This window comes from Trachinotus anak, unplaced genomic scaffold (genome assembly GCF_046630095.1).
Source record: "Trachinotus anak isolate AG129_WGS33_773 ecotype Australia unplaced genomic scaffold, CSIRO_AGI_Tana_v1 ptg000010l, whole genome shotgun sequence".
Lineage (NCBI taxonomy): Eukaryota > Metazoa > Chordata > Actinopteri > Carangiformes > Carangidae > Trachinotus > Trachinotus anak.
In genome coordinates this window covers 12,940,591-12,966,407 of record NW_027273861.1, presented here as the reverse complement: position 1 = coordinate 12,966,407, position 25,817 = coordinate 12,940,591, and the positions used below count along the sequence as shown (strand labels likewise).

At 40.7% G+C, this 25,817-nt stretch overlaps 1 protein-coding gene across 1 annotated transcript; it reads right to left on the bottom strand.

Moving 5' to 3' along the window:
• Positions 1-17,924: 17,924 nt before the first annotated feature.
• Positions 17,925-24,181, bottom strand: lpxn (leupaxin). The gene is made up of 9 exons (XM_071487680.1): positions 24,040-24,181; positions 22,966-23,051; positions 22,665-22,732; positions 22,029-22,131; positions 21,434-21,694; positions 21,039-21,212; positions 20,450-20,531; positions 20,188-20,336; positions 17,925-18,398 (listed from the first exon to the last, which is right to left on the bottom strand). Exons 1-9 carry the CDS (start codon positions 24,164-24,166, stop codon positions 18,132-18,134), a joined length of 1,317 nt encoding a protein of 438 aa, XP_071343781.1. The 5' UTR covers positions 24,167-24,181; the 3' UTR covers positions 17,925-18,131.
• Between the last annotated feature and the right edge of the window lie 1,636 nt (positions 24,182-25,817).

Sequence of the window (25,817 nt, the reverse complement as noted above, 5' to 3'; positions counted from 1 at the left end):
CCCCCCCACCCCCACCCCAACCCACCTTCTCCACAACCTCAAAACGCTCAACATACACATTCGACACACACACCCCTGTTTCTTTAAAGAGGAGGGGGCACAGGTTCAGGGAGGGATGACAGGTTTGCGTGAGTAAAGCCCCACAGAACAGAACCAAAAAGAGCGCAGGGTGGTGAGTGAATGCTCCCATAATGTTCTTAAAACGTACTGTACGTCAGTTTGGACGTTTCCTCATTCTGCATGTTTCTATTTTTTTATCCTAGTAGCATGAGGCCGACACTATGTCTTATGCTAGAATGTCTGCCATGCTAAATTGCGGTATCATACTTTAATTTTTAATTAAAAAAAAAAAAATGAAAACCACAGATACACGTGTTAATTGATACTACACTTGTTGAACTTGGTGGTATTTATTATACTTCTGTTACTATGGTGATTTCTGTAGTACTATTTCTTGACCTCTAGCTTCAAGATTTCAAAATCATAATCAAAAATCTTAACTCAACATGCACATATTGCCTTTCTCTGAATCTTTTAACTGCATTGCAGGGTCTAGACGTAGCTATGGGCTCTGTTTGTTCATAAAATTCATTTCTGTGCTATAGCACGTGTGTGATGCTTCTAAAACATAGTTTCTGTACTCTATTTTAAGAAAAACTGTCACCAATAATGCAGAGCCTGGAGGTCAGGTGGCATACATAGTGCTGGCAGGTCAGAGTTTTGTTTTGTTTGGATTTCAGCAGAGTCATTCCAAAGATGTATATGAACTATATTTCAAATGTTGTCATGTGCTTCCTCTTCAGCAGGATTACATTTATCTCTGTCCGTCTCTGTTTAACAACCCCGCAGCAGTGCATAGTAGGAGTATATGAAGGTCACACATGATTAATGGTCACAAATAAACAAGTCCGAGTAAAGACAACTGTGAGAAGTGCTTTATTTATTTTCAGCCCAGCACTCTTCTTAAGATGTGCTGATGTGGAGCAGGCGGATCTGAAATACACGCTCATGATGAGAGAAAGTGGCCCCTCTCTGTGCAGACCGCGATGTCAGCGCTCCACTACTCTGCTGTGACCTCAGTTATTGTGCAAGTGGCAGACAGTGTGACAGAGTCAAGTAGTGGGAAATTTATCATGGAGACCCCTCAAACAAGTGGCTCCGGGCCCCTCCCTTCAGGCCAGAGGCAGACAGACCTTGGACAAGCAACTCTTTGTCCTCGGCCATGTTCTCCCCTCCTCTCCACTCCTCTTCTCACCACTCTGTGCTCACTTCTGTGACTGGGCAGCTCTGTTAGCGGCCGACTGTCCCTGTGCGCTCATTGTGCTTTCCATTCAGATGAGGCAGATTGGGCGTTTGTGCTGAGTGTCTTTGATCAGCGTGTGTTTTTAACACAGTTTCACGTTGTAAAACTCTGACACCTCTGCCCTTTCACCCTCGACTCTTATGTGCTTGGCCGCCATTCATCAAGATGTGATCATCTGAGAGGCTGAAAAGTCAATATTTCTTTGTTTTATGCATTTGCACAATGTCCTACTTGAATGCAGCCTCAGATGCTTTTAGATGCATGAAGGCAGCGCATGAAGGAATAACACAATAGTACCATGTTGATGTAATCTAATCTTTTTATCCTTGCTGCTCTGTTTCTCTCCTTTGTGGCTCTTTCTCTGAGACAGGTGTGGGATTTCAGTTAGCGGTTTCATCTGCTCTAATATGGCCACCTGTGGACTCAGGTACCAGCTTTAACCACACCTTGCAGAAGGCTTCTCTTTGAAGGAGCTTTTCACATTCTTGGCCGGTAAGAAGCGGGCTTATGAGCGGCTGGCTGCAGGAGATTCCTGGACTGGGGCCAGCGCTTACAGCATAGAGCACATATAGCTGGGGACGAAAGAAGACTTTAAAGTTAATGTTCTGTTAGAAGACCACAGAAACGCTCACTTACAGAACGCACATCTGGGGAGGCATTAGAGACAGAGAGAGAAAGAGGGAGGCAGGAGAATAGAGAGGACATGGGTTGCGAGAAAAAGGTATTTTTGAAATGTTAAACAAAGTCTATCTGCAGTACAACCCTGCCAGTATCGATGTTTTCCACCGCTTTCAGTGACTGCATATTTATTCTTGAAGTCGTCCATTATACACAGTATGTACCCCATATGGAGGGACAGACAAAAAGCACGAAGAAGGTGGGGGAGGAAAAGAAGGAGTGAAGAGACCTTGTTAATGTTTGTGGCCCCTGCAGCTCTAAGGATCCTGTGTCTACTTGTCCTTGTGGCTCCACGGCTGCTTGTCTGTCTGATGTTGTGCAGAAGTCCTGCCCCAAAACCCCAGCATTAACTCACTGCCTATACACCGGCATCATTACTTGTGAATTAGTATGTAATGATAGAGATACTACTTCTATTACAACTACTACCACTGCTACTGCGCCACATGAAAAGAAAATATTCTTGTACATCCACTGAGATATTGCTGTCAGGGGACGTACTGACTGGGGCTGGGAATACAATATGTGCATTTGTTTATTATGTGCACAGGGACCCCTAGTGGTGTGAAGAAGAACTAAGATTATGCAAAGTGTGGACAAAGGTAAGAAGGGCCAAGAGAGATGGTTGACTCGACTGGTTGAGAGATGGTTGAAGATAGTGCTTCAAAGAAAATGTGAGTTTGATGGATATGAAGGAGTGGCTCGTAGCTTCAGGCTGTCATACTTCACAGACTGACTGCGAAGGTCACACTGGACGCTCTCCTTCTCTCTCTCTCTTTCTGGCTCTGCCTGTTGTCTCTGCTCTCAGTTGGACTACACACACACACTCCCTCCACTATCTCCACCCGTCTCTTGTGCAGGCTCCAATATCCTCTGTCCCACTTTGAAGATATCAAGGAATAATATTGACTGAGTCTCTGGTGAAATGTTATTGTGGTTTCCCTTTCCGGATGTCCTGGGGAAAAAGAGGTAAAAGGAAAGTATGGGAAGTGGTGGAGAAGGAGGAGAGTAATGTTCAGAGGTGGAATATATCAAAGAATGCCAGAGAGGGAGGCCAAAATGAATCTGTTAAACCCAGTCACGTAAGACAGCTGGAGATGAGACTGAGCATTTCAGCCAGTGTCTTTGAGGAACATGCACACACTGACTTAGATGGTGTTTACTGACAACAACAGCTCTGTATTAAGTTGTCTTCACCGCGGTCTCCGCAGTGACATCTTCCGTAGCGTGTCAACACATGCAGTGGATCGCTATCTGTCTATCTTCATCATCCAGAATGAGCAAAAGCAAGTGGCGAAAGATAGGTGAAAGAGATAAAGTGACAGGGATCACAGTCAGGGTTGTTTTTCTGGAAGCAGTCTCTCATATTGAGTTTTCTCTTTTTTTTCTTGGCTGGACCTCAACAGCAGGGGCCAGACCTATAATCCTGAATGTCCATGACTGACTGACTACTCACACATCTGCCACTGGTCAGCCAAATGTCACGTGACTGAGTTAGAGATTCCCTATTGATGATTACAGACACCTGTTGATGACTTTCCATTCAAAGATAGAGGAAGCTCGTTTTGTTAGTCATAAATATACAGTTCTGTTATGGGCTTTGTCAAGATGATTCCTGTCCTGAGATTTTAGTCGAGCAACAGTTTTGATCATAATGTTTATATTAGCACTTTTTGCCCAAATACACACGCACTTACCGATCATCTTCACAGAGAGCCATATCTTGTATTTGTTTTCTAGAGCCTATAATGCTCTCACATCAAAGGCTTGGCTGGCAAAGTCATCCCATGATGCACTGTGCTCTCTCCTACTGATCATTGGCATTGCGAGTAATTGTATTATCCATATTGGGAATCCCCCTGCTATCTTCTCTCTCATGTCCCATTTACCCCTGAGAGGTGGAGGAGTGAAAAGGCTCCTCCTGCTGTTAAGCAGATCTACCTTTTGGCTATTCGAATGGTAAAAGAATAAGAAATAGAGGAATAATGATGTTTCCCCTCTTGTCATTTTGACAACCATAGTGGCGCTGCTGCAAATCTGAGCACTGGACAATGGATGTATTCATATCATTATATTATGGAAATACAACAGATACATATATATATAGCTAATGTTAGTCTGTATAATACTGTTGATGTTCATTGTCAATATCCTGTTTGTGCTTTATCCAAGCAGGGGTTCAACAGACACTGACAGTGCCAAATAAGGTCTTTGCACTGACTGAGGAACACAACATAAACAGCATGTGTTATGATACCATTAAATCAAAGCCTCTGGTCTGCACTGGTGTGCAGGAACCACACATGAACTCCAGTCTCAAGGATCAGATGAGCTCTTCTTTAAGTCGACAAAAATCAGGATTTGGACTTAACCTTCTTTTGAAGACGGTCATCTGCTCTAATGAGGTTCTTTGAAGATTATCTTATTGTCCAAGGGGCTTTTATGCCACATGTATAGTAAATTCATGGCATCAAAGCTTGCCTTGGTAAAAAGATATCATGCTTAAAGATCAACAGAGATGGGGAAGCATTGCTTTAACCACTGTCTGGCCACATTGTTTTCCTACACGCCTCTCTTCCTTGCTTCTGTAATGTGAGTTTGTAGACTAGACTGACTAGAGAAAGCAAAGTCCGTCCTTGAGTCTGAGTCAGCGCAGCTTCTGTTGGCTTGGATGTGGAGAGTTCAGTTCGGTGGCTCTGAAACTCTAACCATGTTTATCCTGCATTTATCCGTTTATTTGGTGTAAGTCTAGCACATCTCAGTCTGTGGTGGTATTGTACCTCAGCTGCTGTGGCCTATGTTGGATGTAATTGTGTTTGAGGGGGCAGGTTTAGTCACTGGCTTAAGCTTTGCTCACCCACATCTGTGAAGCCAGGTGTCCAAAATACCACACATTGTGTACCTGTGTTTCACAGCACAAAATGGCTGCAGTCTCTGGATTTAAATCAGCAGCTTTTTCAGAGAGACATGTGGCTTGAACATGTGTTTAGAAGTATAAACACACTTCAAATGCCTGACCTGTTGATTGGCCTCCTTTGGGTCAGAGTGGACTCCAGCCCTGTGGTTGAAACTCACAGAAATAGGCACAGGAGAGCAAACATCTTGACTCAGCTGCTGTGTCAAAGAGAACCATATGATGCCTTCACAGATAAAAGCTCTTCAATCTCTGAGATTAATAAAACTGGACTTGAGCAGTGAGGTCAGAACCAGTGTAAAGCCGTGGGAGAGAGGGGCTAAATAATGTGAAAGCCTCCTTTTTTCCCACTATGCATGTAATGTTGTTTTGGTAACACAATATGACATTTCATGCTTCCTCTCCATCATCTGCTCTTTTCTGAGTCTCTGTGTCTTTTTCCTCCACATCTCCTTCGGTTTTCAGCTCTGTTTATTTTCAAGATCAATGTGCGGTTCTCTAACATTTGGCTGGTCTGCTTCCACAAACCCGAAGACTTAAGTTCATGTGTCAGTGTGGATATACATTCATCTAAACATGAGACGTGTGGGGAGGTGGGGTGGATAGTGAGCAGGGAGAAGAGGGAAATTAAAAGGAACATAAAAGAAAAAGGTGGTGATGGAAAGTACTTGACGTGAAGAGACACAGGAATGTCAGAGACAGAGATGATTAGGTCTGATTGATGACTCTGACATAATTTATTGCTTTAAAGGGTGTTTTTCAAGTGTCTACAATTAATGGTTTGTAGACAGAGGGCAGAGGAGGAGGAGGAGGTAGAAGCTCTCAAGATCTGTCTCCGTAATAACAACCTGACTATGGAGTCTTATAAACACAGAGGAACAGACACACATAGACAGCAATACAGACACACACACACACACACACACACACACACACACTAACGCACACACACACAGAGCTCTCTGGGCATTGTTCCTACAGCTACTCTTCACTCACACATAGAGCTGTTCTCGTGCTTGACAGGGAGCAGAGGAGCTGTCAACAGGCCCGGAGCCTGTCAAGAAGCAGGCTGCGCTACCATGCTACACTGCTCCACACACACACACACAGACACACACACACACACTGATATAAACACAGATCCATACATGCACATGCAGTTGAGACATGTCAAACAGCATGGCTTCTATGACAAAATACACACAAACACACATGTATAGTAGGTCAAGAGACACAACAGTGCAGCTTGAATGATTGAACTGACTCACTGTAAAATACACACATACACACACAAAGAGCAGAAACACATTAAACAGCATGACCTTTATGACTGAATACACAAACACACACATACACACACGCAGAGACAAATACACAAACAGTCCTCCAGGAAAGGTCTGAGAGGTAATTTTCTGCTTCTTCAGCTGATCCTGAACATGTGTCAGGGTTTATACTGTAATCTACTGTAAGAGACTGAGAAAAGAAAATACACCAACCTCGCCACTCCTTTCATTTCTACATTTATTTATGCTCTTGCCTGGAGCTGTGTTTGGGCTGCCACGAGACATGTGCGTGTGTATAATGATATCACTAACTACTTAACCTGGTATTAACTACTTCAGTGCATCAGGCAAGGTTAAACATTGTCTTACATTGGTTCTTGCATAATTATCTAATGGAGCAAAGACTGCTCCAGTGTAAATGTATTTTGTTTTAGCATACCAGGCTGAGAGTACAACTCGGTTCCTTGTGGTTTGAGTGCGACCCATCAATAACATCACGATGACAACCTCCAGTCTCCACCTGGCCTCATAGAAGATGAATTACAGGCTGAATCTGACTGAGCCCTGATGCTCAGGTCTGGGTTGAGGGTAAACTGGGAGACTTAATGCCTCACTAGGGAAGGCAAAAATACAGGGGAGAGCAATATGGATGAATATACAAACTGTATCAGTAGACACATACATAGTGTAACCTGTGAGCATTTACCCTTATTCTTTAAGGGTAAGTACCTAAACGTTAGTGTTAGAGTTAGAATATGTTTAATGTCGACAGCAAAATTAAATATGATTCAGTGATTCAGTTACAGTTGCCACATAATGTTTCTCCTAAAATCAAAAGTTATGTAATTTCTGCAAGACTATATAGCAAAAGCAGTGATGGTTGTAAAAATACTGGTTAAATTTACAATTTTCCAGTTGTTTGAGAGTCTACAGCCATGCTAACAGTTCTGTGAGGTGCACCAAGGCACAATTGTGCTTTGAGCTAAACGCAAACATCAGCATCATCTCAATGACAATACTAATATGCTGATGTGCAGCATGTCTAATATTTACCATGTTCCCATCTTAGTTTAGCATATTAGTCAGCTAATATGTGCTATTTAGCAAAAAATACAAAGTACAGCTGAGGGTTAGGGAGAACATTAAGGGCAATCCATCCTATAGTTGTTGAAACTTCTCTCTCAAAACAACAAATGTGAACCTCATGAAAAAGTCACAGGATCACCAAAATTGGTTGTACAACATTTCATTGCAGTCTATCCTGTGGAATATTTTATTCTTTAACCAGAGTGATAGAACATCCAACCAGTATTTCCCTAGAGCAATAAAGGAAAAAATCCACTCATTTTAATAGGCATTTTAGGGCATGTTCCAGTAATGGCATTAGTATTGGATGCAGTCCTTTATTTAGTTTGCAGTATATGAACTTTGAAAGCCTCCACTCAGTGGATCAACAATGTGACTTTTTCTGCCATTGATAATCCCTAGACAACTTTTTAACTACAAACAAAACTACACTACTCCAGAATTGTAAAGCTCTTTCACTCTTTCACCCTTTACCTGATGACAAACACCAGTCACATACAACACAGACATGAGTCCAGTGGTGGTGACCCTTCTGGCTACACAGAGGCCTGACGAGAGCAGCCTGGTCAGACTGCATAGGGTTAAAGCATACATTACACTCCAGGGAGTTCAGATCTCTGCAGCCAACTCAGTGAGACAGTCGGTTGATTTATGAGTCGAAGCTGAGCCTAGCACAGTCTACTGGGTCGAGGCATGCCACCATGATTGAAAGTCACATCCGAGCCAATGTACCGGCCACTCACTCAACAAACTGCACACACCCAGCAATGACTGCGTTCTGTTTTGATATCAGAGGCTCTCGAATGAAGTTGACAGAGGAGCATTTACAAAGTAATTTGAGCACACAGGATACAGAGTCTACTGTTCTTATGGAGTTGTGTTTGGATTTTTGTCCCTCTTAAGTCTCTCTTTCCATCCCTTCTCCCTGTTTGTGGACATTTTATCTTTGACTCCCCTCATCCAAACACTATACTATCCCTGCATTCACATGCAATTAGATATATAGTGAATTATGCACTTGGACATTTTCTAGCCATTCAAAATCAAATGAAGCAGAACGACCACTTACTATGTACCTTCTTTATTGTATTGCTGTAGCACTGCAGTCTGCACAAGCAGGAAGAATTACATTCACGCTGAACTCATGCTCGTATATTTTTTGTTGTCAGGTTTGAAATCAAGACATACTACCACATGCCGTGGTGTTTCACTGCCAGTCTGAAAGTCCTGGATATCAGATACCCAGATCACACAATATGTCATGATACTCACCCTCATTTCCCTCATCTTGTGGAACATTGTGTTTGGATGTGGTGGGGGGCAGGTCATAACTGGAGTCAGCCAGCAGAGTCTTATCCTGCTATCTAGCTGCATACAGTGATAATGTCTCAGAAGATGCTAAATGGGGCATGGCAGGCTGTCAGCCGTGTGGTTTTGCAGACAGTAGAGGAAGATAACAATAGCTGGGTGATGCAGGCTTCAGCAAACCACTTATTCTGCAAACAGACCGATCCAAAACCAAACATTTTGCAACACCAGTGACCAAAATGAGCCTCCTGTTGTTTAGTCAGTGGTAAGAACCTCATGACAGATATTCTAACTAAAGTAAAATTGCCATTTCTGATCTTACTGTTTTGTGGCAATATTGTTTGATTCAGTTCAAAAAGGTTTTCTCAGATTTTTCTCATTAAAGCAAGGATTACTTAACAATTTGATCAGAGATGACTGTTCAAAGGGTAACAAGCACTGGAAGTTACAGACTGTTTACACACAGAAAATCCATCTGGATAAACAATAAAAGCCATTCACAGGGAAAATATAATGACTATCATTAATCACTCTACAGTCCAAATTATATTAATCTTACATTTGTTTTGTTGTTGTCTTCCGTTCCACCCAATGAAAATGCTAATCATGTAAGTGACGGTAATTAAATCCACCTTTGTCAACCAGCTGGTCCACCACTACTATAACTCTTATTGCCAGTGCTATTATTTCCAACTATCATTACATGTTTTCCCCTATGCTCTCACAGAGATCATTAGGTCCATCCCACTGTATTTTATACTGTTGCTTCTTCTTCTTTCTCTCACTGATCATTCAGTCAAATGTACAGCACATCTTTACTTTAGAGGCTCTTGCCTCTATCTGTTGTTACATCAAACGTTATACATAAAAGCCTCTCGGCTGGAAAGAGTTTCTCCCCTGAAATGTGTTTCTCATTTCATGCTATTATCATATCACTGGACATGTCCACATGCAACTTTTGTTTTGAAGAATGTGGATTCAGAGAGTAAATGAGCCACAGAGTCAGTAATTTGAGCTCTAATCCTGCCGTAAGCCCTGACGGAGACTCAACTGTTTAGTGGAAACATTTCCGAAGCCAGACATCTTTCGGGTGAAGGAAAGTGAAGAAGATATTGATAAAAATGACTGAATGATCCTGGAGTTCCTGTTTGTCTTGGCTTTGTTGGTTGCCATGTGACTGTGGTGTGTGAGAAAGAGAGAGAGAGAGAGAGAGAGAGAGAGAGATTCTGGTTTAAAAGGCAAAAATAAGGGTTAAAAAATAAAGTACATGAGTTTATGTTTTGGTAGCAATGTCAAAGTACTGGGGAAGGAAAAAGTGATACAAAATGGAAGGATACCATCATGAATCAGCTATAGCTGGTTATCATGAAATACAGCATCATTTTCAGAAACAGTAAAAGCAGGGGAGCCATGTTGGTGTATCTTCACAGTGTAATAGATAAGGGTCACCAAAAAGTTACATATCTTAACTTCCATCCAAAATAAAGCTAAGCAAAGTCATATTTTTTTTATCTAAATAAAAACATTTTCTGAATGATGGTAGCCAAATTCAAACATTCTTCTTTAACACTGGCAGAAAAAGAAAATGAATTATTTACTAGGAAATTGAGGGGGGCAGCTCCATTTTGTTTCAATTAATGTATCCACATTTTAAATATTGTAAACTGACCAAAGGAAACTTTCAAAACTAATCTAGCTGCATTTGGATGCAATGCAAGTAATTCTGGCCACTGGCAGTTTGCCCTGTTTCAAAGGAAGTGAGATTTTAAGATTAAATATTACATTTGAAGAACTTGATGCTTTTTGGATTGCAGTATATCCTCAGAGACAACTTTCTATAAAAGGCTCCATTTCCTTTACAGATGAATGGAAAAGGAATGATGGAGGCTGCAGGATTATAAAAATGAAGAAGTATTCTTTATGACAAAGTAATGCAGTGGTTTTGAATTACTGCACACCAAATCATTTTTATGCAAAGAAGTAACTCCAGCTCCATCATCACATAGCTGTGGACGAGCTCTAGGCTCAGACAAGGACTTATGATTGCATGTTAATGGGTTTAGTGGGAACAGGGTGTCACTGAAAGTAGTGGGGGATTAGTGATTAGAAAAATGTCTCCTCTGATCCAAAGATTTGGAGCGAGCCGCTAATGTACCCTTCAGTGAGGCAAACCTGAGTCCTCTCAGTCCAATTTAAGTGGATGTTCTGTCAAACACACCAGAGCTGAGGTGCTGGAAAATGGACACCTGTTAATGAAATTACTATAAAAACCAAGTCGAGTTGCCAGGATGAAATTTTGCGTGTGTGCTTGTGAGTGTGTTTCACTATTAAATCCATTATGATGCAATTATAGGCATTTCTCTCTCTCTCTCTCTCTCTCTCTCTCTCTCTGAGTGTGTGTTTGTGTGGGGGAGTGTGTGTGTGTGTATGTTACTGCCTGCTTCGCCACAAAGTTTCTCAGTGTTTTCCAGCAGGCCTGTTGGAGGTTTGACTAGAGGCTGGCCTTGTGGCCTCCCCCTGCAGTGGCTGTGATTTATCAACCAGCCTGCTCTGATGTGCTCTTCTCAGGGCTTCCCAGCCTTCCACAAACCTCCTTGAGTTTGTCTAAACCCGGGAGGCCATTCAGCTCTCAGGCAACAGGGCCATATTGCGGTTAACCATCATGCTTTAAAACAAATCTCATAATGATGCATGCTGTGGCCACTACAGAGGCGGTGGATCTGGATTAGAGCCAACTGGCCAACTGATCTCCAACTGGCCCTGTCCCAGTCCCAGAGCCACTCTGTTCAGTGTCCGACCCCTGGTCCAATCCTCAGCTTTGCCACCTAGGCTCAGCCAAGAGCTACTGCTCTCAACCATATACTGTGCAAACAATGCAAGGCACCAACAGTGATCCAGGTCTGAACAATTTCAACCTCCATTCCAGTGTCAAATTCCCATCTATAACCCAATTTTAACCCTTGAGAAAACCCGGCCTGAACCTCAGCTTTTCGAAATCAGTGTCCTGTGATCCTGAGAAAACTCAGCCAAATCATTACAGGCTCGCCCACCATGCAAAACATGTTCAAACAATTACAAGAAGGGTTTAATTTTTTCAAAGAGCTCTATAGTTCGAAACAATGGTTTTCCCGAACATATCACAGACTGTACTGCTCTGGCACACTGTGGCGTACACCCACACATGGACACAATGAAGAAGCATAATGAAATCATCTATCTTCTTGACACTAAAGGCTAGCATACAGAAGGAGCCCACTGTCTTATAAATCTTTCTCATAACCTCAACCAGTTTAGTCTGTGCTGTTATTAGGATCCAGATAAACTGCACCATGCTCTCTTTCTCCCTGTCTTTCTCCTTGTTTTTCCATGTTGAGCGCAGAGGTCCAACTGAGAGACTTGGCAGGAGATGTAAGGGAGATGAGACAAAGACGGGCAGTGGACGAACAGGAGATGTAGTGTTTTGAAGTTGAACCTCCCATACCGTCCCCCTCGGGAGCTGACTCCATTTAACCGATAAAACTGGAGACCTCAAGTTCACTTGGTTAAGGATCAGCGAGCACACAGAGAAGGCAGTGATGCTCACACAGATATGCTTTGTGTCAACCAAACCCACGAAGAGCATAGTTTTCTTGGTGTTGCATGTGTGAGAGAGAGGGCGAGATGTAAAATAAGACAGAGACCAAACTCACAAATAGCATTTATACGCTTATGTGTGTGCATGTGTTTTGCATCTGTGTGCGCAATCATGTTGACCACACTCTACAGCACGCATGTGTTTGAACTGATTAGTGTCCGTGTGTGTATTTGAGTGTGAGTGTGAAGCTATTTTTATTCATGTGTTTTCGTGTTTTTGCATGTCTGCGCATGTAACTGTGAAGACTAAACCCTAGACAGCAAGAATAAAAAATCCATAAATAGTATTTACAAGTTTGTTGGGTTTGTATGTGTGTGTGTGTGTGTGTGTGTGTGTGTGTGTGTGTGTGTGTGTGTGTGTGTGTGTGTGTGTGTGCGTGTGTGTGCATTTATATTCCTGCTGGTGTGTAAGTGAGTGTGAGATAGCAAGGAGCGCTCAGTGTTGAGCCAAGGACAACAAGAGGTTCCTTTTGGACAGAGCAGCCAGTCATGAATCAGGTGTGATACCTGCACTCAGCATCAGCAGAACGCCAAAACAAACACACCCAAAAGTGGGGCTGTGCACCAGCTCAACTTCTCTCTGTGTGGAAGTCATTTCTGAAGTGTTAAAGTTGTCACTTTTTCTTTGCTGTTAAAAACACATTAATTTGAACTCTCACACAGAAACACTTCTATTTCATACAGGCATTGCCCCACTCACATTTGTGGAGCACTGAAATCTGCATGTGCATGTTTAGCTAATAATGATGGACACACAAGCTCCTCCCAGTTCAGATGACTTTAGTTCCTCACATAATGTTTTAATTTTTGTGGTTGCTCAAGTCACGACAAACTTCTGGTCTCGCCTCTGCCAGCTGACTGCTGTTTAGCTTTATGGTGAGAGGGTATGACAGTTTTCTCTAAGGGTTATAAAGTAGCTAAAACATTCAGCAAACAAGTTCAAATTAATCATATCCAACATATTTTCCAGTCACACTGGAGTATTTAAAGCTGTTAATGGAGTCATGACAATGAACTTACCATTGTACTGAAGACATTGTCCTCAAATAATCTTTAATCACAACGAAAATAAAGATGGCTACTGGAAGTGTTTATGCTGTGTAATTAGGAGCATCCGAATCAAAAAAAAGTGAAAAATCAAGATGGCAGTAAAGCCAACATCACTGGCTGTCACATCTAAATAAAATCAATTATAACCACTATTATAGCTTAAAAAGAGCTGTGCACTATTATTTGAATCTGCTTTCACATATTAACAACCCACTCCAAATACATAAAACTGCAAAAAACAGCTAATTAAGGCTATTTAAATGATGCAAGGCTAGCAGTGGGGCGATGGAGTCAAAATAGGTTTTCATGTTCTTTCCACTCTGTTGACAGTGCATACATTACTTGTCTGTATGTCATCTTGATGCAGAGATGCAGCTTGTAAAACAGACTAGAAATCCAGTCACTGCACACTGAGAGATTTTTTTTACTGGCAGCAAAGAAGACTGTGTTTTCAAAATACAGTTAAGTTTTATTAAATAACCTGACAGTATTTTCCAAGGTTTTTTTTACAGCAGTTAAGTTGAACAAAAACTGGCTTATTTCTGTGACTCCAATGTAATCATTACTGTTGTAGTGATCAAACTGTGAAAGTGATGAGTACAAGTCAGCTTTTTCCAGATTTGTGAATCATACATTGTTGTAATTTGGATGTTATTTGTTTTGTTCATTTCAGACTAATGTATCTGCATTTATATCCCTAACAAACACAGTGACCTCTTAAGTACATACATGGAAATGCCTTGTAATGATGTTACAGTAATCTGACCCAACCTCGTTTTCTTGTACCTATCAGGGCTGTGATTTCACATTGTCAGGACTGATTTGCAACTGGAGTTGTCCGTGTGTAAGCAAAAGTACTGATTAATGAGTCCGTCTTTACATAAGACCTCTCTGACAGTTATAGGTTCAATGCTGATGTGAGCTGCTGGGTTTACAGGGTAGGGCAGGGCCAGCCAGGTGTGACCCACGGCTTTGGACACACCGTCTCAATCAGGGGTGGCCTAACAGACACAGCCACTTTACAGGACGCATGTGTTGGGTTTCAGTGTCACACAGGGGTAACTATTGCAACTACACTCCTCAACCCCTGCCCTCCTCACCCTGCCTCCCTCAGCACTAGTATCCATTATTTCCCAATATACTCCTCACTCCTTTTCCCTCCCCCATTGAGCTCTAGCTGCCATCTGATGGCCCAGTGCGCTCCCAGACTGTTCGTACTCTGTTTCACTGCTGTAAATGTCACCTGAGTTACACTCTCTCTGCTTTCCACAGACGGCCCTTTATTTGCCACCCTTTTAAAAAGACCCCCGCTCGCATTTCATGTTTTCTCATTTTTACTATGTGCCAGAGAACCCTTTTCCTCCCCATTCACTCAGCCATATGATAACACTCATGTTTTTTTCTGTGAATGCCAGAATGTTTTTCCATGCATCATAATTTTGTTTTCTACTTTTCTGTGTAAGACTGAGTCTAGCTATAGCTAACCACTAGCTCATGGCTCTTTGACGCTATTTGTAGGAAAGACAGTATTAAACAAGTATTCCCACTCATAAGACAGTTTTGGCAGCTAGGTCCCCTCGTAATAGCACGGAGTTGTGACAGTGAATGGTGCAGAAAGGAAAAAAAAAATTAAGACTAGAATGAACATATCAGTCCTCAAGCCAAGTGATGATGTGGAATTTTACAGCTGTGTAACATGCCAAAGTGTCAGATCAGATCCAAGATGTTGGATAGGTCGATGTTGTTAATGGTTCATGCTGGAAAGTTCACTTCCTCTTGTATCTCATAACATAAAATGCAAATATATCATGCCTGTTCAAACATATCTAACATGTAACATTACAGCATGTCCTTGAGTTCAGTAGGAATTTGGGCACAAGGCCCCTCGGATCATTAAACACTTACAATCTTGGATCTTGACTGAACGCGGTACATTCACACTTGTTCCATGATGCAAGGTCCATATTCTGTAGAGGCCATGAAAGCCCTTGTCTGACAGTGATGACAGCGTGATTAATGGCCACCTCCGTTCTCACTTACACACTAACTTCACACAGCACGTCTAAGTGGCTTGAAGAAAAGCTGAGGAAAGCTGCCAACAGGGCCAACAAAAGGTAGCTAGTGTTCATCTGATGATAAGATACTGTTTGGTAAGATCCATTTTGACTTTGGCAAGAACACTGAACTGAGTGTTCTACAGAGGTGAGAAAATTTAGGCAAGGTTTGCTTACTGCATGTGACCTCTTGGCCGTGTTTGTGGTGTTGGTGCCTTTGGGAGGATTTTTTAATGCAAATATTAAACAAATATGGCTTGCGGTTAATTGATTAACAGACTATGAGGAAGTCTGTGCTGTGCTTGTTAACTAGCAAATTAGCCAGCACATGAATTAGTCTTGGGTTAGCCTTTAAGCAAGATGCCTAAGATGCTCAGCTGTGCTAAGGATGCTAACAGGAGAGCATGCTTGGCACAGTTATTAAGCGTTTTCAAGGGAGCCTGATTCAGATGCTGAAGTATCAATTAACATGCAACTTTTCAGTTTCTTGGTACTTAGGACATCTTCTTTTGATCTTTTGAGAGTGCTGAATGGTGCACTGAATGTATTTCTCTTTATTATTAAAGAATAAGAAAGAGTTGTCTGATGTCTTATTTGAAATGGTTACAGCCTACTAATTATTTCCCTTCTCTGAACAAATTAAACTTTTGTACTTTAAGTATCAGTATTGTATTGGTATCGGTGATACCAGCTTGGATATTACTTTGTATTAGGTTGGAAAGGAAATCAGTGATATTGAACATCACCACTTCTGGGAATAGGTAATCAGTTGAAAGTCACATTGCCCTTGATGCTGTGTTCAATGACACACAGTGGCTTCAGCAAAAATATTAGCACTGTTTATTGCTGCAAAATCAGACATAAAAATAAAGAAAATGGGACCTCATGTGCAGGGATGCAAAAGAACTGTGAATTTCATAGCATCATACACACACTTGAGTTGGATTAAAGAGCGTGTTGCAATTTGCAGTTTGGAAATTGCTGTTTGTATCTGTGTAAAAATACTGACATTTCCTCTTATGGCACTGAACTGAGCTGTGCTACAAAGTATCTCACCCTGACATATCATCCATACTATTAGTTATCAACTGGGAGTGAACAAAATAATGTCAGGCAAAAACAAAACCTGCCCAGACATGTAAGGTATATCACCAAAAATCATTTTTCTCTGAAGCATTAGAGCACTTTGTGGTTGCTTCATCCCTCAACAGTCAAAGCAAGCTGCTGAAGAGATGCCGTGATGTGAAGCGACTCTCCACCTCTGAAACCACCTTTGTTCACCTCACCACCTCCATTAATCTTCCACAGGCTGCTATAAAGGAGCCTGTGTGGAGAATCCAGAGGTTGTCTAGATCCAGTGCATGCAAGGGCCAAATGGTCAGTGAGAGTAAGAGGAGACTCAGGTTGGCACAACGATGCCATGCCAGTCCAGCTCCATGCCAATATAAGCTATCAGGCCACATAGACAAGCCCCTTGACAAACTGCTCCCTACTGCCAAAGTATCTCCACTCAGCCAAGTCTTACAGCAAACTGAGGATAGCTTAATGGAAACCACAGATTAAACCTGCACCTCTGTGTTTTTCTTTCTCCGTTTATAAATTTTATGTGATCATGATGTATGAAATCCCATAAAATTTAGACCAAGTGTCAGCAACACACCATTTAGACCCTTCCAAAGTTCACATATGTAAAACGTTTCTTCAGTGTTTTTATCATGGGAAATAGGTATTTTCCTTGTGTTTTACAACCATGCTATTAATTATGTTACAATGGTAGCATTTTCCCTTGATATTTTTACATATCTATTAGTAAATTACATCATACTCCTTATTACACGCTTTTAATCACGTAATTCATCACATTAGGATCCAGTGGGGAACCATCAAGGCCTTCTAGGCCTTCAGAGGAGGCCAAACATATCAGCATTTTAAATACTACACATAATCTCCTTCATTTAATAATTATTCTCTTCTAATTTTAATTTTAGCCCTGTCTTCTATCAAGTTTGCTTCAGAAATGTAAGGGTTACCTTGAAAATAGAGTTCACACAGGACAGAAGGCTTGAAGCCCCCATAGTTACATGTTTTTTATGAGAATTAAGCAATCACCTATTGATTAATAGGACCAAAAATCACTTCCGAAGGCTGAAGGCCAGAGCTATCTCCTGGGGTTTATCTTTTCCTGTCCAGGTTTAAGCTATCAGGTCAGTGACTTCAGTCCGTCAGTCAGACGGCAGTCACAGTACAGATTCCAAAGTGACAGGACAGTCTGTAATAGACTTCACAATAATGGCCGGAAGTGATTTTGCAGAACATTATGATGTCACATTGAAGTTCATTTTTGGATATAAAAGGTCATCACTTGATGAAGTAAAGTAACCTATGAGACATTTATGCTAAATTGTGTCATAATTCACAAATTAATTTGTGAATTATGTCCAAATTTGTGTTTTGTTAGGTCACAGTCCTTTGACCTTTGATGTTTAAACACCAAATTCTAATCAGTTCATCTTTGAGTCCAAGTGAATGTTTGTGTCAAACCTGAAGAAATTCCCTTCACCAATATAAGGATCCAAAATCACTTAAAATGTCATGTATCACAGTCCACCATGAGGTACTGGAAAGGTGAGAGGTTTATTGATCATCTGTACCAGTGCAAATACGGTCTTGTCATGTAATGTCTGTAATGTTAAGAGTACAAAAGTTGACTAATTTGAAATAGTCATTCATACTATGAGGAAATTATAAGCTCGACAGTGGCAGTGATGCAGTATTAGATTCGCTTTTCCATTGCATTATTTGTATGTTATGTGCTGCATGTCTCACACAAAGAGTTTATTGAAGCAAGTTGAGCAGTACGGCTTCCCTTTCTGCTCCATGAAGATGCCTTGGCTGAGCTGCCGCAGACAGAAGGCACACACAAAGTGCTCGGGGTGAAACTTGCGATTGAGAGCAGAGATGCAGCGGCCCGTGATGGGCTCACCACAGCCGCCGCACAGAGTGCCCTGCCTGGAGTGGAAGTGCAGCGAGCAGAGTGGTCGACCGTCCAATTCCATGAAACAACCGTCAATGAAGGGTTGCAGACAGTCCTGGATATCAAGAGTGATGTGGGAAAAGTTGGAAGACAGGAGGGACGATAAAAAGAGGCAGAAAAAAAGTTGAGAGATTGTTAACAGAGCAGGAAGGAAAATAGTGCAAGATTTGTATAAGAATGTTTGCTTTTAAAAGACCACACCTCTGATTTTTCATGATGCACACTATATAATATTACTGTAGATTATTTTTTGAAGCATACCATGGCTTTAATACTGTATGAAAGTTAAAGTTTTTGGAGCAAAGTGCAAGTTTTTAGTGAACAAACTTTACAGGGAATGTATTTATATCCCTGTGGTGTGCTTTGCAAAATGGTCCCAGCTGTAATGTAAAGTATAGCTACCTAATCTAATGACAGTGCCGCAAAATTACTGACATGGACTTTTACGATGTGACTAAAAGAAAGTTATAAGAGAATTAAAACTTTGTTTCTGTTAACAGTCCTTTAATAACTGCTGGAATATCAACAAAATGAGTCTGCACAGCAGTGAAGCTGCATGTGATTACAGAGATTTCTCCTGGCAGACATTTTGACTTGTCATGGCAGCAAAATCACAGGTGTAACTCTTAACATTAGTGATGGCTCTGTTCCATTCATATGAGCCAGTAAGCCACGACAGTGAGCCAGCATGCACAACACCACAGACTTGGAACACCTGAATGGAATAATCCATTAATTACATCAGTGTGTTCAACAAATCAAAATGTCGCCCGTGAGAATTAAGGGCCTGTTCTGTTCAGTGTTGATGACAACTGTTTCTTAAAACTTAATGGAGCTAAAACTGTGACAAACCATGAGAAAGCACAGTGGTTTACAGTCAAAAGTTTCTCTAATAATAATCATCTGATGTTAGATGGGAATACCATTGCACTCTGTAAAACTCTGCTTCCAGAGGAACCTCAGCTCATTTGGGGTTTGCAGGAAGCTAATGACTCTCTTCTGAACCATAAGTGTGGTTTAGAAGCATAATCACATTGAAACATTTCATGGTATGGGAATCTCTCGACTGTTGACAAGACAAGGCTGCGGCACAGCTCAGTGAGAGTGACCAGAAAGTCCTAAATTTCATGAACTGCCTCATTTATTGTAAGCAGGAGGTTGATTAAAAAGGCTCTGCCACTGTGGAGTGTCCACTTCATCCTCTTTGTGGAGAGTTTCGACCTCCTGTCCTCTGGAGATAGATTTAGCCTAATGAGGACCAGGTAAAACTGTGACCTTGCTGATAATGACTGCTCCACATAAAACAATGTTTAGGTTCTGTGCTAATTGTGAGGCATATAAATGCAGTAATGACTGGGTTGGATGTATTGCATATTTTATGTGATGCTGTTAATTGTAAGGTGAGGGGTAGTTATAAAGAACAGCGTATTTTACGTATTCCATGTTCAGATCTATGTGCACTGTATTTCTGCAAGAATAACTTTTTAGGCACTATAACGTCGAAGTTGCTATCTAATGTCAGAGCATCTCTGCTGAGAGCATCTGATGTTTAGTAATTGCATGAGTTACACAGAAGTAGTGCTGCACACTGAAACATTTTTGACCAGATGCTGCATACAGAAGTGGGTTTGAAGAGAATGTAAAAGATACCCACACTGAGGAATATGGTTTCCTTGATTTATTTGCATCATTTCAACCACATCGTATTCATCAGGCATACGGTTTTCATCAGCCTTGTGGTCAAAGTGTTGCAAATAAAGCAAATGTGTGGGTATCTTTCTCATTTATTCTCAGGCTTGTGTGTGAGCCAGAACAGTGTGTGTGGTCTGAGGTAAGAGGCTCACTGCGCAGACGAAGCACTCTTGATGCCAGGTGCCATTGGCTGCAGTCAGGTAGTTCTCCCTCACTGACTCCCCACAGCCTGAGCACTTTGGAGCAAAGAGGTGGTAGAAGTCCTTGCAACAGTATGGCTTCCCTTCCTTCTCTAGGAATCCTGGGACAAGCATAAGATTTGTAGGAGACATTGCAAGGGATTGTTAAGTTATTTGCAAATTCAGATGAAGTTGCGGTTTCCAGTGAAGAGAAATTAATGTACAAGCCTGTCACCTTCTGCTCCAAACAGGCCTCCACAGTGTGTACAGAAGAAGTGCTCAGGGTGCCAGGTCTGGTCCAGGGCTGTCAGAATGTTCTGGTAAACCAGCCAGATATAGAAATATTACATCATGTTTTTACTTCCTTTGAGGATTAGTAAGGTTTTTCTCATCTCACATCTTCAGTTGTCCAATCATAGGAGAAACTGTATTAGTTTCTGATTAATGACTTGGTCTGCAGCATAATGTAACCTCAGTCTGCAGAACCCCAGTATGGTAATGTGCTTTGCTTATTAAGATGACAGGTGGGATACGTCTAGAAAAATTAACTACATACTACTGTATGTCATCATCCAATCTTCAAAGGATTATTGTGTAAATTAATGGATGTAATATATGACAGAACAAATGAGTGTATTTAACTAGTGAGGCATTTAGGGATAGGAGTTCTGAACAGATATTTTGTGTTGCCAAATATTCACCAGTGCAACTAACATTTTCACAATCAAACATTTTACTTCTCATGGAGATGATTTTATCTTAGTTTTTATCTTAGTTCTGTCTATAAACCTGATATGATTGCAAATGAATGGACCCTTTCCTACCTGCAAAATGGGCCCCTTGCAATAAGCACAACGAGGAGAAAAGAGATGATGGTAGTCTTTGTCACAGTAGGGTCGTCCCTCCCTCTCAAAGAAGCCTGTGGAGCCCAGCTCAGTCTTACAAACCACACACACAAAGTGCTCAGGGTGCCACACTTCACCCAGCGCTGTGATCATCTGGAGAACAGAAAAGACAAATATAAGTAACTGAGAAGTTTCTATGTTTCACTTTGTTTAAATTGCCGTAATTTGTCACAAAAATGCTAATGCTGTGTGTGTGTGTGATTGTGTTTGTGTTTGTGTTTGTGTGTGTGTGTGTGTGTGTGTGTGTGTCTGTCTGTCTGTGTGTATAAAACATTCTAAAATGCTTGCCCATTTGTTTATATGACTTACTGTACCTTTCCCACAATGCATTTGTTGCAGGAAGCACAGTGGCCCTTGGCCGTGGTGCGTACGCCAATCTTCTCCAAGTCAGAGCTCAGTCCTCCTAGCAGGTCATCTATAGAATCTTTTTTCTTGCTCGTGCTCGAGGCCTTCACATCTGAACCTGTTGTGCTGCTGCTGCTGCTCTCCTTGTTGTTCTGTTGTCCACCTTCTGTTTTCTTTTTCACAGACTGCTTTTGTGTAAGTGGCGGTGGGGTTGTTGAAGACGCTGGATCCTAAACGATGACACAAATAAACACGAACATCTATCGTTTTTAGCTGGTAAATTTGTGTTTTCAGGGTCAGTGCTCAACAATGCTCCATTACTGAAATTCTATTGCATGAGACTGTGTAATGTTGAGATTAGTGCAATACTGCCCTCTGCTGTTCAACCTGGTTCATCTCGCTCATGTCTGAAATATCTCTCAACTGTACATCAACTGTTCGCCACCATTTTCAGCAGACGTGCAAACATGCAGAAATTACGTGAGAATATTGATCCTCATTGAGAAAAGAAAAAGAAAAAGTTTCAATCATTTTGGCACATTCACTTGTATTCAATGTACCGACCCCTTCTCCTTCTCCCAGACCCATAAGATCTTGCAAGATGGATTCCAGCTCCTTAGTGGGTGAGTCAGGGTCCAAGGAAGCTGCCACAGGAGCCGGCAGATCACTAAAACCCAGAGAGAGGCAGATTAGATATTACAGCATAATATCTCAAATTATAAAATCAATCTCTAGTCACACTAACTATCCCATGATTACTGTATTATTCATAATAAGGGTACATATGTGATATTATGTAGTGCCCAATTGAAGTGTGTCTCTGAGTATAATCCAGGGTCCTTGATGATGTTCTAACATTGTGTAATGTGGTGCTATAATTTTAAGAAACCCTTGAAGTTGTACTAATAATACAAATCTACAGAGGCCAGACAGAACTTGGCAAGCAGTAAGACATCAACCTTTTCAACTATTTTTAAATCTGCTCTTACATGAGACCTGTCAAATATTCTAGTAAAAATAGTCCTGGTATTAAAGTTAAGTTCAAAGTAGACAGTAAGTCAGTAAAATCTTTGTGTATATCAAGACGATTTAGATGTGAAAAAACAACCGCAAAATACTGTGCAAAATAATTTCAGGTATTTTTTTCTGTTTCCTCTACACTGATTACTCAATGATACTGTGAATCAGGGTGTGTTCCACCTGTAGACATTTGAGCAGGCTGAGCTGTTTTCTTTCTTGATAAGTCCAGCATAGCTTGCACCTGGTACCTGCAGACATAAAATCAAAATGTACTGGAGTTTCGGTGATTGAAGGTGCTAAGATTACAAATTCATTTCATCATCTGATTGGCAAAAAAATTGTTTCTGTTAAGTTCCAAAATGCAGGTGTTAACTTCTCATCTGGTTGGCTGAGATTAAATTTCAGTCTCAACTAGCACTGAAGTAGTTAATGGTCAGGAAAGTTAATGTGCTTTGTAAACTCTCTATGGTTTTGTCCTCACCTCTCCATCAGCTTTATCATTACTCCTGTTTTCATTGACGCTCTCTGAACCCGTTGGGTTCAGGGCAAGCTCTTCCAACAGCAAATCTGTGGCAGGATATAGGCCATAAATCTTCCAACCGCACATATGAACATAAATACTCATACAGGCATATACAGCACAGTATTCACACATTCACTATAACACATGTTTTCTCTGGGTGTTTACTGCTAAACCAGAGCATGTGTAGCACAGTGCAGAATGGAATATTTCCTGTGAACTGAGATAGTGCACCTTAATGTACAGACCAAGGTTTGAGGTTGCTTCATGCAAGTCGGCTTCCTCAGGAAGTAATGGTGTGAGATGTTGCAGAAGTGAAACTTGAAATGGTGTTGTAACACTCATGAATGTGAACACAGTCTTCTCCTCACAATGTTAACCCGCACATATAAGAAAATGGGAAGATATTTGTGCGAATAAAGTATTTTCTGGGGAAGCTGGGGGGGACCAACATAGTTGTTGAAAAGAAAAGGGAAAATTATTCAATTCCAGCACTATTGTCTTGCAAATCCGCTTAGGTTCCCAAGTCTTCACATTTTGGTCAACCTTGATTTTACAGAACAGTGAAATCAAAACAAATTGTTGTATTTCTTGCAGATACAAGTTATAAGTTTAGATGGCCAATCAAGTTCCATCTTTTATCTGATTTCATTTGTTTAAGCTTTATTTTGCCATGATAGTCTGTTGAGATCAGGACTCTTTTATGAGTCCTGAGTAAAATGTCAGTGTAGCTTATAAAGAAAAATATGTAACAAAACCAAAGAGATAATAAACGCAACAAGAAAGAGTAATTAATTACTTATTAAATTACCTACAACAATCTGCATCACCACGTACAGTAAATACTACTCTTAGAGTGCTTCGTAGAGTCACAGAACACATAAAGCACTGTGACATTTCACTTCTAGTTTCAGTGTCTGTTGAAAATTGCAGTGTGTTGCACTGGTGGAATAACAAGAATAATACTTTCTACCTACTGATCCGTTTGAATATGATGAACACTGAAAAACACAAACCGACAGAAAGTTGTCTTACCGAGCTCATCCATGCTGGTTCCTGCTCTTGACACAAAACCTGCTTGAGTGAGTGTGGGTTTTTTTGTGGGGTTTTTTTTTTTTGGTTTTTTGTTTTTTTGCAGCTGGTTAGTTACTAAGGTAATCATTTCTCATCTTGTCAAAACCGTCACTTCCTCTGACAAAGGTTAGTGTTGCTTTGTTACTGAATCAAAATATTTCCACATATTTAATATGAGCTGTTGCTGTTTCCTGGTGACGAGGAAACCAAAAACAAATTCTTAACATTGTTATCTAGACATCAACTGAGTTTGTGTTTTGTGCTCAGAAATAAAAAATTGTTGATTGTGTTTTTATGTTATACATATATATATATATATATATATATATATATGTGTGTGTGTGTGTGTGTGTGTGTGTGTGTGTGTGTGTGTATGTATGTATATATATATACACACACATATATACACATACACATATATATATAAATATATTCTTCATGGCATAGATTCAACAAGGTGCTGGTCCATATTGACATGATAGCATCACACAGTTACTGCAGATTTGACGGCTGTGCATCCATGAAGCGACTCTCCCGTTTCACCACATCCCAAAGGTATGTGTGTGTGTGTGTGTATAGTAATACACTCCTCACAGTACTGGAAACATTAGCTCCACATTTAAAATGCAATCAAGAAAATATTTAATATCTTTTTTATTATTTTTATTGAATAAAAGTAAAATATAGTAAAACAGGCAAAAAACAAAAACAAACAAAGAAATTAAACATTTCTGTGTCTCTTGATCACTGATTCACACACCATTTATAACAAAGATAATTATTATATAAGATCATTAATATAGCTTATATTAAAATCTTGTTACAGTTAACTTAATCAATATTATAGGCCTATACACAAACTAAAATATAAAATTAAAAGTAGAAATGCGCTGTAAATTTAACATTTCTATTCGACTTCAACCACCATGTGAGAGCGTTCATAGTATACCTGTTGGAGATATGTTCTACAGTATAATAAGAACACTTTAACACCATGTGCTATGAAAGGCAAGGCCATCTAGAAAAACAAATAAATGATACTAATGTAAATAGAATAGAATAAATTAGAATAAATTCCATAAGATAGACCACAGTGTTTATAGTATTTGTTTGATGAAGCCAGAAACAATCAGGACAATCCCTGATGATGTCCCATCCTGTCTATTCACTGAAGGGTGTCACTTTGAACTCATATTATTGACTTTCCAGAAAGCAATGTTGACAAACACTTGAATAAGATGCCCCCCCCATGGAGTGATCCAACCATGCCTTCACCTGTAATACTGAACTGGTGTTCACATAATGGAATAAATATAATTCCTTGCCACAGCATAATTAGAAGAAATGTCCTTTTGCTCAGCAGATGAAGTTCAGGGTTGCTCACCCCAGCACAGACACATGATGCACCGCATACTACTCATTTGCTAACAATCAGACAGTTTGTGTTTTCAGTCCAGTCACCATATGCCAGTCACCCCTGCGCTCTCACAGCCTACCTGCGTTGCCTCGAACCACTTTTAGTTGCAACCATTATCTTTTACAGCAGGGGTATTTGTGATTTTGTAAGAATTTCAAATGTGAAGTGAAGCCGGTTAATGTAGAAACTTATGTTTGAGGGATATGAAACTATTAAGTTATAACGGCTTTTTCCAAAAAAACCGTGAGCAAATCAGTCTCAGTGGCTCGTTTCTAACATTTCTGAGAGTAATACCGTCCCCTGCTCTGTGGTTTCCTCTATT